The sequence below is a fragment of the Gekko japonicus genome, unplaced genomic scaffold (genome assembly GCF_001447785.1).
Source record: "Gekko japonicus isolate JY-2015 unplaced genomic scaffold, Gekko_japonicus_V1.1 scaffold668, whole genome shotgun sequence".
NCBI classification, from domain to species: Eukaryota; Metazoa; Chordata; class Lepidosauria; order Squamata; family Gekkonidae; genus Gekko; species Gekko japonicus.
The window spans coordinates 142,916-157,004 of NW_015174861.1; the positions used below are offsets into that span (position 1 = coordinate 142,916).

General features: G+C 44.3%; 1 protein-coding gene across 1 annotated transcript in view; it reads right to left on the reverse strand.

Moving 5' to 3' along the window:
* The window catches only part of RHBDL3 (rhomboid, veinlet-like 3 (Drosophila)), a 199,056-nt gene that overhangs the window by 23,852 nt on the left and 161,115 nt on the right, over positions 1-14,089 (reverse strand). Inside the window, exons 6-7 of the mRNA XM_015424702.1 lie at positions 13,217-13,365; positions 5,782-5,894 (exon numbers count right to left, since the gene is read on the reverse strand). Of these exons, the coding sequence (XP_015280188.1) occupies positions 5,782-5,894; positions 13,217-13,365 (262 nt within the window). The remainder of the gene's footprint in view (positions 1-5,781; positions 5,895-13,216; positions 13,366-14,089) is intronic.

The following is a 14,089-nucleotide window of genomic DNA, read 5'->3' on the forward strand; positions in this document are numbered from 1 at the left end:
CTCCCATCTTTATTCCTCCCTGCTCCCTAGCCCAACTGCCCACCTGGAAGCATTGCCAACTGCCTGGTGGAAAAATGTCCTCTCCCTTTAATATGGTTAAATGGAATGTTATTTACCAGGTGACGCTGGTTGACTCCATATCAGGAAAACCTTCAGCTGCCCATTTCAGCTTCTATTAAACGGGCAGGACATTCCTCTACAGGTCTGTCAGCAACCCTACAACCTGGTTCTTCCTGGGTACAGCAACCCTACAACCTGGTTCTTCCTGGGTACAGCAACCCAAAATACCGCCTGACACTTGAGTATTAGATGCATGATATCATCACTCCTTAGTTTCTTCTTTTGTGGTTGCTAGTGGTGTTATATTTACATCAGCCTGTATCCATGGTACTGTTAATTGCAGCAAGGAGTGGGTGCAATTCAAAACTTCAAAACAAAAAAAAGAGATCATTTTCACACCCGTGCTATGAAATAATTGGCTGCTGGCAAAGAGGGGGGGGGGGTTTGCCTCTGATCGTTCATGGTACCAACTTTCAGAACCTGCTCCATCTTTCTAACAAGAGGGCTATTTCCTTTCCTCATTTTTATTTTTAGCTCTCCAATCCCACAGTCTGACACAGTTAACAAGGGGGAAATCAGCAGTGGCAGAATATGTAAGAAGCAGAAAGGTGGAGGTGACAATATCAGACAGGCAGAGCGTTAGACAAAACCCCAATAAGGGGCCAAATGGAAAGGGGGAAATTGTAGGTGTTACAGAGTAAGAAAAGATTCCTTCTCCAGTGGGAGTTTAGAATCTGAATTTTGACAGTGGGGGGCCCAGAGGAAGGAAAAGGGATGAATGGGAGAGATGAAGGGATGAATAAATGCAGGCATCACTTCAGGCCTCCCTCTCACAGAGTCAGAGAGAAGTTTCACTGGCTGTGGTCAGATGACAGGCTTAGCATGGTCTGGCTGTGCTTCCAATTTCATCTGGGATTTTTTGTAATGGAGAGTTTTGATCAGACATCCCACCCTAATCCGCTTCACCGTGTGCTCACTCCATGGTTGATCGATCAGATTACTGCTGTGCAGCAACCACAAAGTAGGTGGTCAGGCAGCTTTTTGTTTTAACCTATCTTTTGCACATGCGCATAACTGCACGTGGTGTGGCAGGAAGAAAAAAGTCCCAGGGGTGCAATCATGACCACTGATATAGGGCTGGACTACGGACTACTTTCACCAGTGTACCACACCAAAAATTAGCAGAGAGGGTTTTTTTCCTTTGAATCTGTTGCTCAAAAAAACACCCAGGGGAGCTCCCAATCCAAACAAGGTGTTTCAGCATGTAAACGCACAGGTGGCACTTCACAGCCATGGTGCGAAAATGCAGTTATGTGCATATCGCTAATCAACAAAAAAAGGACACAAAACTAGAACACAACATTCAGACTTCCCAAATGGCTTAAGAGTACGATGGATTGATCAGACATCAGGAAATGTAGGGTGAAACCGCTGACATTCGTAAAGACCAGACTTTCCTCGGTGTCAAATAACTAAGACTCAAAGATGGATAAGAACAAGGTACTGATAACTGGGGAATGGGTGACAGAACCTGCATTTTAAATCTGCAGGGTAACAGCAACGACATTGGATCAAACAGCTCGTCTGATCACAGCTACTGAGGTGTCTGGGTTGTACCATTTCAGATTGCAGATGGGGGGGGGGCTTGCATGATTGACTGCTCCTCCGTACAAAACAAAATCACTACACAAAGAGAACCAGTGTGTCAGGCAATGCATGGAGAGGCATTATGTCATTTCTTATGGTTGGAAAATGCATGATGCAGCAACCCTTCTGGAGCTAAGCCAGATCTGGGTGCAGCTGGCAAATCTGCCAAAACCGATAAAATCACATGTCATTCCCCCCACCCCAGTCCAAAACGTTATAGCCCAGACACAGATTAACACTTCAGGGAGAACTAAGCCTGTCTGGGAGATCACTGAGGGATTGTAGGGTTAAGTCAGAGCAAAGGTTTCCACATAAAAGGTGGGTTTTGTGGAAGGGTTTGAAGGAATACAGAAAAGTGAGATGCTTCAGGATTCCAGGGTGGGGGTTCCAGGTATAGGAGGCAGCCAAGGAAAAGGGGAAGAGCTGATTAAGAGAGAAGACAGCCTTTCAATGACTGTGGACGGTTATTGGAGAAGAAAGGATGGGCTTTTGCAGTATTGTATAGAGAGGAGTAACATGATGGTGACAGACTGAATACGGAGAGCAAAGAAGTAGGAGTGGGAATCAAAAGTAAAGTCAAGGAACTTTTGCACCTACTCAACTGAATAAGGAGTTATGTAATAATGGATATGGAGATGAAGGCTTGGAGGATAAGATAGTCGGTTCAGTCTTGGACACAGAGTTTGAGATGACATCATGTAGACACATCTGCTTGGCAGTTGGAGACTCAGAGGAGGTGGAAAGGGTTTGGGCCAGAGAAACATGGCTGGATTTTACCAAGTATAGGTTTAACAAGCTCACCCGCAGGAATGGACAACCAAGAAGTAAAACCTAAGGAACTACAACATACAGCAAAGAAGTTTCTCAGTGAACATATCAAATGGGTAATTTAGTAGATAGAAAGAGACAGCTGATAACAGTATCTTAGAGTCTTAAGACATACAGGAGAAGAGGTAGTCAACTGTGCTACCGAAGACAATGGAAAAGTCAAAGAGGCTGTGGACAACACAGACATTTAGATTTGGCAGTGGTTGGTAATTTGACAGAAATCATTAGCTATTTTAGTGAAGGCTATTTTAGTAAAGAGCAGAAACAGCATTATAGGAAATCGGGAGAGAAGCTGGATGAGAAAAGGTAAGGAGAGCACATTCCTGGAGGTTTGGGAGGTGATGAATAGAAGAAAGATCAGATAATAGAAAAGGGGCCAGCAGTTGTTCAAGGAAAGAAAATTGGGAATAGTGGTTTATTTTAACATATTAGGAGAACTGGAGGAAATGCATACATTGACTAGATAGTGGAGGCCAAGGTGGGCGTATAATTGTGGGGGAATGACAACTGGGAGCTGGGAAAGGAGATGATCAAGGTGCTATATTGAAAGGCTGTATCAAGATCTCACCTTAGCTTAGATGGAACCCTGGTCTATGGAATTCTTGACCTAAGGAATGGACCGTACTTCCTTTCAATGGCTTGGCATGGAATAACATTTAAAGCAAAACAACAGGTTGGATCCTGACTAAATTCCCCACCAACTGAAGGAGAGATCTCATTTCCACCAATTCCCCATTCCTACTGCAGACCCTCTTATGGCATTCTTGATGGTCCCCTGTTTTCTGGGACCAGCATTTCAGGGAATGTACTGCCATGGGAGGCAGGAAAGTTACGCTTCACTGACGAAACTGCTTTCTGCCAGCAGAAAATTCAGCTTGGATCCAACCTAACATTCAGATCTACAGTTAAGGGAAAGCAAGTGGACTCTTTATCCAAGATTAAATGCAGCATTCCCATTTGCTATGTCAGTCATAGGATTAGATCCTGTAGTCTAGAGGATAATCAAAAACTTTGTTGACTGTACTGAAAAGGGCTTTCACTAAGATGTTTTTACCACCCCCATTTCTAGCTGTCTAATCCATTTATTACATTAACAGCTTCTTGCTTCTTTGTACTTTCAGACAGCAGAGAACAACTTCGTGATTTATTGCTGCTCAATAAAGGCACACTCCTCCCGCATCTTTTATTTGTTCACTATAGCAGAAATTAACTTACGTATGGAAAGGGGGGAAACAGTAATAACCAGGATCACTCTCCCAGCTACCCTATAATTTTTTCCCAACTGCCCTTTGTGCTCCCACTCTTATTTTAATTAGATCTTGATCTATCTTCAAACCTACTTCCTTCACCTCTCAACTGCAGGAGCCCCAGGCATGAATAATACATGCTGAACAAACATGAAAATCAATCCGTTCATGAGGACCTATCATTCAATAGATTCAATGGTCACTGGCCGGCTGCCCCGTTGGCCTTTAACCAGCAACGTTCAGCTGTCAACTAGTGTCACTACAGTACACAAAAATAAAGCCAAAATTAAAATGGTTTTTTTTAATTACCTGAGATTTTAAAAATACCTCGGGAAATTTACCTTATGAAAATGGATTGGACAATAAACCCTATACCTAGGACAGCTATATAAGGCTTAGAACACAAGCCTGTGTTAATTTAAATAAGTAGTAACATCTAAATCTAATTTTACTATTCAACTTTGGTATATATAAGCAAACTTGGCGTATGATGCCAATGAAACATCTTACTCACAGCAAATCAGCTTGACTACAAGCAAATCCGAAAGGCTTTTCAAGCGATCACTTGGTACATGTTCTCTGCTCAACTTCTAAATGTAGAAAATTGTTCTGGCTGGACATAAACTTTTAAAAAATCACGTATCTCAGTCCTGTTAATTCCAAACATCCTCCTTTGCACCAGCATCACACCCATTATTTCTGTGACAATTAACACCTTATGCCGGCCACATGACCACAGAAATGTCTTTGGACTAGGGTTGCCAAGTGTAAATGCCTCCGGAGCGGGGGACCCGGAAGTGACGTGACGACACCAGAGACGCTGGGGACGGGGCCACGACCATCCGAGGGAAAACCATAGAGTTTTCCCTCGGGTGACCGTGGCCCCGCCCCCAGTGTGCCCGGTGTGGTCGTGTCCCTTCTGGGTAACACGCACGTCGGGGTGGGGTTCCCCCCGGGGCCCGATCTGCCAGCGGCGGGGAATGGGCCTCTGGGGCAGGGGTTTCCCCACCCCCCAGGGGGACTTGGCAAGCCTACTTTGGACAGTGCTGGCTCTTCGGCTTTGAAACGGAGATGAGCACCGCAACCCTAGAGGTGGATTTGAGTGGCTTTCGAGCAAGGGAACCTTTACCTTTACCTTTATCTTTTAGTTATATTTTGCTTGTTTATACTTGTTGTTCTTCATAATACAATCAAAACTGTCAAGAAAATAGTAGTAGTTAACAATGAAAGAACTATATTATTGGACAGTCCACTCTTGTCAGAGTTCTTTACAGGTACATTTACTTATTATACTAAAACATGTTCCAGAATGCTCCCACTTCAACTGAATAGTACATTTTTTTAAAAAATCATCTTTCTACATTTTTTTTTCTGCCACAAACAGGAACACCTTTTAGGCTCCACATAGTTGACCAACTACTTTAGCAGTAAGGGAACTGTGCAAATAGAATTTTAATTTATTTGGTTCATTGCCTGGGACATCAAGAGGGAGCTGCTGTAACTTCTGAATACATTTGTCTTGCTGCATTACATCTGCATAGTTTGCAAAATTTGGCAGCATCTGGAAACAAACCGTTTAAAGCACCATTAAAAGCAAACCAGAATGATTGGAACTGAAGGAGTAACTGCACAGTCCCTGCTGGTCTCTATTAACCGTGGTGATCAAGGGTGGCCTGTGTGGACTGTAACAACTGTCCCATCTGGACAAGTCCTGACAAATTCTGGACTTGCAAGGGATTTTGCTTCCACAAAACGTCATTTTCAAATGCATTCCTCACATACCATTTAAAGGGTAACAGGAGCAAGAATTCTATAAATTTAATTTTATGGGTAGAATGTTTATAACAGCAAGGATAAATGACCAGTATCTTTCCAATGAGAACTCAGATACTTCCCCCTTTGCTTAGCAAGGTAAAACATGGTCTTTCAAAGGCACACCAGTCATGACGTTTAGCCCCTGCCTGCCTAATCAGTTTACCTAATCAGACATAACACTTACCGGCTACAACTCCAGCGATGTAGACAAACCCGATCCTTGCTGCCCCATGAACCATTTCAAGGGGGACTCCAACCAAAAGCTGAAGAACTACATTTAGTCCAAGGTGCTCAATCCTGGGGCAAAGGGAGATAACATTTTAAAAATATCATGAATTTAACTTGCCAAGTGCAAACCTTTTGTATGTGGAGCCAGAATTAACCCTAGGTAGATCTTAGGGTGTGGGTTTAATTTAAAAAAAATTGTCAAGAGGTTATTTTTAAATGCTAAATCAAACAAAAGTTGGCTGATTCCATATTTTAATCAATGTTGTTCAAATGATTCATAATTGTTCTGGAGCCAAAGGGGAGCAGAGCATTTTGCAGATGACACTGCATCACTCAGACAAGTTGTTCTGATATCTCTTTATGGGGTTAATGGGCAATATTGTGGCAAGACAGATCCAATGTATGTAAGGACAAAAAGCGAAGTATGGGGTGGGTAGTAAACTTAACAATATATATGCTGATAGGATTTGAATTTCTGGCAACCCAGGAAACATAAACTCAGTAAGCAGCCCTAGTGAAAAAGGTAAACGCACTACTGGGAATGATTAGGGAGAGGAGTGGAAACAAAGCTGCTGGTATCATAACACTTTTTGTATAATTCTATGATGCAGCCACATTTGGACTACTGTGTACAGTTCTGGTTGCCTTACCTCCAAACAGAGACCAACAAGGCTAGGACAGAACAGACGGGAGTAAACAAAATGATCCACCACTATTGGAACAGTTTACCTACAAGGAAAAGCTGAACGTTTATGGGCTATTTAAGTTTAGGCAAAAAAGACAAGAAAAAGGAATATGTGGCACATGGATCCTGCAACTGTAGGAATAAACATTCCCAAGGTCAGAAATGGCTGCCGGGGGGAGCGGAGAATGCCAGGAAATTTGGCAATCCTTATGTGGTAAGATGAAGAAGAAGAAGAAGAGGAGGAGGAGGAGGAGGAGGAGGAGATTGGATCTATACTCCGCCCTTCACTGCCCAAAGGAGTCTCAGAACGGCTTACAGTCTCCTTTCCCTTTCCCTGTGAGGTAGGTGGGGCTGAGAGAGCTCTTTCAAGAACTGCTCTTTCCAGAACAGGTCTGAGAGAACTTGTGACTGACCCAAGGTCATGCCAGCAGCTGCATGTGGAGGAGTGGGGAATCAAACCCGGTTCTCCCAGATTAGAGTCCATGCTCCTAACCACCACACCAAACTGGCTCGTTTTGCTAGATCCAATCCTATGAATATAGTTGAGAGAGCAGATAGAAAGAGATTTTCCCCCTTATCTCATAATGTTAGAACTCATGGTCATCCAGTGAAACTGTCTGACAAGAGGCTAAGAATGGACAAAGGGAAGTATTACTTCATAACAACCCGTTGTTAACTTTTTAAATCGATTGTTAACTTATGGAATTCACTGCTACAGGATGCAGTGAAGGCCGCTAGCTTCATGTTAGACAAATTTATGGAGGATAGAGCTCTCAATGGTTCTTAGTTATGACAGCTAAATGCAGCCTCCGTGCTCACAGCTTTATCTGGGACAATGTGGTTATACAAGGAGATCCAGATTCAAATCCCAACCTGCCATGAAACTTGCTCAGTGACTTGGGTTTACTCTAGTCATATCATCTCAGCCCAACCTACCTCACAGGGCTGTTGTGATGATAAAATAGGGAAGGGAATTGTAGCATGAACTGGCTGAGCATTAGTAGAATGAGTGGGCTATTTAAAGATAAAGTCCATACTAGGGTCTTTAAAGAAGACACTGCTAAAGAAATCCATACTGTTATAGGCAGGGGTAATTTCCTACAGGAGCGCACAGGAGTGGAGCTCCGGCAGTAAAGAGCCCAGAGGGCGGGCACATGCAACAAGCCCCGCCCCCAGCAGCCCTCAGTCAGAGCATGAAGCAGCCAGGTAAGTTGCAGAGCCCCCCCCCCCGGTCCAAAACAGTCCAGTGGCACCTTTAAGACCAGGTTTTATTCAGGTACAAGCTCTCCCTCCTCTGCGAGGACAGATCTGCACATTCCCCCCCCCCCCCAATAGCTAGCAATCCAAAACAGTCCAGTGGAGCCTGAGCGGTGGGTATTGCCTTCTGACACACTTCCGGTGATGTCAGGGGGTGTGGCATATGCAAATAAGTTATGCTAATGAGTTATGCTAATGAGCTCCTGCACTTCTTTTTCTACGAAATGACCCCTGGTTATAGGAAAGGAGAGACAGGCATTCTAGCTAGCTATCTTAACTCAAGGATGGAGAAGGTCAGAAAAAGAGCACAAAGAACAAGAGCCAGAAGGAAGTCCTTAAGAACAACAATCTGAGATCAAAGAGACAGCAGCAGGACGGACAAGAGGAAAGGATACAGAGGGAAGCGACCTGACTAGCTCTACTCTCCCCTCTAGTGGTCTACTTGGTGCAAAGGGACATTCCTTCATTTCCATGAGGGAGAACACTTGTTTACAATGAATAGGTCTGAGTGGACTGAAGATAAGCCATCAAGTGATCCGGACTCAGTCTCCACCCCCACCTCCCACTTGCTTACCTCATCTTTCCAATACTTGTTTGTGGAAAGTTTTTGTTAGAGGAATAACAGAATCTCATTCGCTTGGAATGCTTTCAGCTGCACTAGAGGTATTGCTATGAAGAATCAACAAGCCCTTGCAAAAATGATAGCTTTCTATATAAATATGTCTCATTACCCCATCTGCCATTTTTAAAGGATTCTTTCATACTAGCCTCTGTTTTCTCACACTCATTCTCAAAAAAGGGAGAATGGGTGACCCAAGAAACTAAAGACCAGTCAGTCTGACCTCTGTCCCAGGGAAGATACTGGAGCAGATTTTAAAGGGGTCAATCTGTAAGCATCTGAAGGACAACTTGGTGGCCCGGGGAAGGCAGCATGGATTTGACCCCAACAGGTCCTGCCAGACCAACCTCATTTCCTTTTTTGACTGAATGACGAGCTTTCTGGATCACGGGAATGCCATCAACATTTCTTTGGATTTGAGTAAAGCTTTTGACACGGTTCCTCATGATGTTCTGATGGGTAAACTGTTAGACTGTGAACTGGACTCTAGGATAGTTAGGTGGATATGAAACTGGTTGGAGAACCAAACCCAAAGAGAAATTGTCAAATGGCATTTCATCTGATTGGAGGGAGGTATCCAGTAGGGTCCCACAGGGATCAGTTCTGGGCCCTGTGCTTTTCAATATTTTCATAGGTGATATGGATAAGGGGGTGGAGGTACTATTCATTAAATTTGCAGATGACACCGTATTGGGAGGAATAGTGAACACCCCAGAAGATATAGAATTCAACGAGACCTGAACACACTGGAAAAGTGGACAAATGTAAATAAGATGCAATTCAACAAGGATAAGTGCAGAGTTCTACAGCTGGGTAACAAAAATGGCAAGCATCCATACTGGATGGGGGACACACTTCTGGGTAGCAGTGTGTGCAAACAAAATCTTGGGGTATGGGTGGACTGTAAGCTAAATATGGGCCGTTAGTGTGATACAGAAGCAAAAAGGGCTGATGCAGTCTTGGGGTGTATCAACAGAGGTTTCACATCCAGATCACAAGATGTCATAGTCCCTCTGTACATTGCATTGGTTAGGCCACACCTGGAGTACTGTGTGCAGTTCTGGAGGCCTCAATTCAGTAAAGATGTGGACAGAATTGAGCAGGTAAAGAAGAGAGCAACAAAGATCATCAAGGTCCTTGAGACCAAGCCCTATGAGGAAAGGCTGAGGGAGCTGGGAATGTTCACTCTGAAGAAGAGGAGGTTGAGGGGGAATATGATTGCCCTCTTTATGTATTTGAAAGGCTGTCACCTAGAGGAGAGCAGGAACCTGATCTTGTTGGCAGCAGAGGGAAGGAATCGCAATAATGGGTTTAAATTATGGGCAGAAGGATTCCAGCTGGATATTGGGGGGGGGGATTACAGTAAGGGTGCAGTCAGACGGCGTGCTGAGAGCAGGTTAAATTGCTCCGGTTCTGACCGGATTATATTTGATCTGGATAATCGCGATCACACTTACCTCCCTTATCCCGCCTCACCGCGCAGTCACATCGCTCCCCGGTGTCTACACTACCGACGCACGGGAGTGTGTGCTGGTGGATTTTTAAAATTTTTCTCAATTTGTGCATGCACATAGGCACTCATCCGTAGAATGGGGAGGAACTACCATGGCGCATGCGCAGAACCACCAAGGCGAAGAATCAATCCAACCCCTCCAACAAAAGACTGCCCTTTAAATGTCTGACCCAAAAATGGCCTCCGTGAGATCCCGAACTCATCAAAATTCTAAAACAAGTGACCGTTTAAATGTCGGTTTTCTAAACACGGTAGCGGAGCTCCACCTATGCGCACACCACCGACGCTAAAAAAAATGGCAGGCAAAAAGCGGAAGCAGCGGGCAGCTTTCGAGCGGATTTAAACCGGAAGTGGCTTGACACCGGAGGAGTGATCACACAGGGGGGTAATGCGGCTTTAAACAGGAGAGCTGAGAAAACACCACTTTGGAACCTGGTAACAAAATAGTCTGGGTTAAAGCGGTTTTGAGCCGGAAACCAACGGCTGGGGATGGGAGGCAGATGTTGATTGTGTGATCGTGCATATAAAATCCATTTCTAAAGCGTGATGAAAGCTGATCAAACAGCCCGTCTGAACGCACCCTATGAGTGACTAGGCTGCCTAGGGAGGTAGTGAGCTCCCCATCACTGGCAGTCTTCAAGCAACAGCTGGATGAACACTTGTCAGGGATGCTTTAGGCTGATCCTGCATTCAGCAAGGGGCTGGACTAGATGGCCTGTATGGCCCCTTCCAACTCTAAAATTCTACACATTTTCCCCACACACTTAATTATTAGAAGTAACAACAACCTGATCAGTGTTGATTATCCCCTATTAGAGACAACGGTTTTTTAAATCACTGAGTTTTTCACATTAACATCGAGTCAAGTGTTTAAAAGCAATTTGAAAAACAGGTGAAAATGTCTATTCATTCTTATAGAGAGGGAAACAGAGCTATATACAGGCTGGTATCACTGGAGGAGTCATGGGAAGGCACCCAACATTTTCTAACAAAGAATATAGCTTTCTTTTAAATGTCTCTTATAAAGCAGCGATTTATGAGACCCTCACCAGCTTCATTCCCTCAGTGGGTTGGAGGCAGGCCTGCGCTTTAAAAACAACTCAAGAAGATTTCCATTCAGCCCAACTTCGGCTGGGGCCAAGAGTTTCAGAGTCCCATAGTCAATAAGCACCCATAAAACATAATTAGCTTTCTAATGCTTTGAATGTGTCATTCTTTAGATGACAATATAATTGATTTATCAAGGCTTCAGCCTTCTCTGCAACCAAACAAATGGGCCCTGGACTCAAAGCAAGGCATTAGTTATGGAAGCAATACAAATGGGTGTCCCCCCCCCCCCCAGTTAATTCACGTCAGCTCTGCTTTAAAGTGGACGGCTAAAATTTACAGCTCTGGGTTCTTATAGAGCTTTTCTCCAACAGGACTGGGACACAAGAGCACATTTTTGGGGAAGCTCTCAGGAAGCACAGGCAGCCCACCCTGAATGACCAGCTTCTCCTGCGATACCTTCTGGCTGTCACATTTGCCCATGAGAAAAAAAAGCAGATGAGCACAGTAAATTAAGAGCTCCAAATTAACATTTTAAAGTCACTGCAGGAAGTGTGACAGCAATAGACTTCACCACCTTTGTATTAGCTTGCCCTTTGGGGAGGGGAAGGAGAGTGAAAGAAATAATGGTCTCACCACTTAAAGGGGTGGGGGGGATATTATTTTTTTCCAAGATTTATTTTATTCTCCAGATGGGAAAACAACCTAAATGTGGGTAAGCTGGGTATAAATGATAGTTTAGTTATCTAACTGTGCTCCGTATTCCATCATTAAAAAATACAGCAGGGATTGCTTCTCGCATAGGGAATATGTGTGTATGGCTTTGATGGTTTGCACATCTAAAAGATTTAGAATCTACTACAGAAAGCAATAAAGCTACACCGGCTAATATTTACAGATGTGAGGCACTGGATACTGTGTCTTCCCTAGAGCTCCCCTTGGAAACCAGCCAAGGGTGTGAAAGAAACGTGATAATTAGAAGGTTCAGCACATTTTTCAAACAACACGACAGACTAATGGCAACAGGATACTTGTCAAGGCAAAGGTTAGAGTTTTTTGTGGGTAAGGAAGCCATACTGAACAGAGTTTAAGCACTTGTCTCTTGTATGTGTCTTGGCATCCATACATGGGGTGGGGGGATCAATTCTTTTCATTCCAATAGATTCCATAGCACTGAAATGCTATTTCTAAAGATTTGGGAGACTTTCATTTCTTTTGCCTTTATCATAAACAATGCGAACTTTTGTCCACATCTTCCTCCACCCCTGCAACCCAATCTTTGTCATGGAATTATTACTTCAAGGGTGTTTATTATTCTAAAGGAAAACTGTCACTGCTAAGTGATCTAGATTATTGCCCCACCAAAAAAAACATCTACCGAAGGCAACAGCATTCCTTATATGTCATAATGTGTGTATTCTCAGCTGTATTTAAAAAAAAAAAAAAATCCAACTAAGCATTTTAGGACACAACTAGATATGATGCCAGGAGATGTATGAATGTATCTCCCAATGTTTTTTAAAGCAGGGGAAAAGAATCTGGAGTGAGACTATAGTGTGGTGGGGAGGGCTTAACCCTTCTTCTCCTCATCATTTTCCTGATGTAAACTGTTCTCCAAATGCTACCAGACTCACAGCAGACAGTTATAAAAACAGTGTACCCTATGCTGGAGGAAGTTCTTCCAGTTTAAAGGGCCTTCGTCCACTTTAAATGGCTCCTCTGTTGTTGGAAGAGTCTCCTAGACTCACAGCGGACAGTTACAAAAACAGTGTACCCTATGCTGGAGGAAGTTCTTCCAGTTTAAAGGGCCTTCGTCCACTTTAAATGGCTCCTCTGTTGTTGGAAGAGTCTCCTAGACTCACAGCGGACAGTTACAAAAACAGTGTACCCTATGCTGGAGGAAGTTCTTCCAGTTTAAAGGGCCTTCGTCTACTTTAAATGGCTCCTCTGTTGTTGGAAGAGTCTCTTAAGTTGGAGGAAGTTTCCTTAGGCTGGAGGAAGGCTCTGGACTTTGCTTAGTGGAGTGGCAGGATGTGGAGTGGCCAGTGTGTTGGAGAAGGGCGGCAGGTTAAGCATTGCTCCAAGACAAACCGGGACCTCCTGCAGCTGCTAACAGTGCTTTTAAAAAACATGGGTGATGTGTTCATAGATCTCCGGTGTCATGTCTCGTTTGGCTCATAAAGCATCAGCTGATCCACACAACCCCACCCACCAACCAATGCCATGCAAAAAAATCCCCCAACAAATTCAGTATTTTCTTCAGCACTCACCCTGCATGCATGAATATGTAGGTGAGGTACCTCCAGGCTTGGGCACGCAGCTGAGGATGATATATCAACGAGTTCTTCAAATATAAGGGGTGGGTGACTTGCAGCACAAACCTATCTAGTACCACTCCGTTGTAAAGAAAGAAGGCAACCTAGAAAAGCAGGGAGAACGCACAGTTAATGTCCATAGTCTGTTCGTGTGAATAAGCACGCTCGACTGTTAGCCATGACTAACAATGTAATCTTATATGGAGTTACCCCTGTCTATGTCCACTGGTTTCAACAAGATTTATCTGGAGGAACTTTGCACAGGATTGCAAGAGCTCTCAGTTCTGTTCCATTGTTTCCATGGGATTTAGTTACTGACATGCTAGACCTTGCCTATGTGCAGGGGTCGTTTCGTAGAAAAAAAGCTAGGGGAACTCATTAGCATAATTCATTAGCATATGCCACACCCCCTGACATCAGGGGCCCGGCGGTGGACCTGCAAGGCCGGCGGGAGTGCGAGGAAGCCCCGCCAAGGCCCTCCCTGGCCCCAGGCAGGCAGGGGTGGGGAGAGGCGGGGAGGAAGCAACTTACCCTCCCTCTTCTCCTGCCTCCTCCTGGCTGAATGAGGGCCGGAAGCGGCGCAGGTGAAAGCAGGGGGCGGGGCTTTGTTGTGTGCCTCGCCCCCCCCCGCACCTCACCCGGGGGAACTGTGTTCCCCCGCGTTCCCCCCCCGAAATGACCTCTGCCTATGTGTGTGTACATGTGACTCCTGCACTGGTATGGCGTAAATGGGTTTATAATGAAAATGCAACACTAGCTAGAAGAAATGTAATTTTAAAATGCCTCTTGTCTTTTCAATGTGTTCTGGAATCCCTAAAAAAAAATATC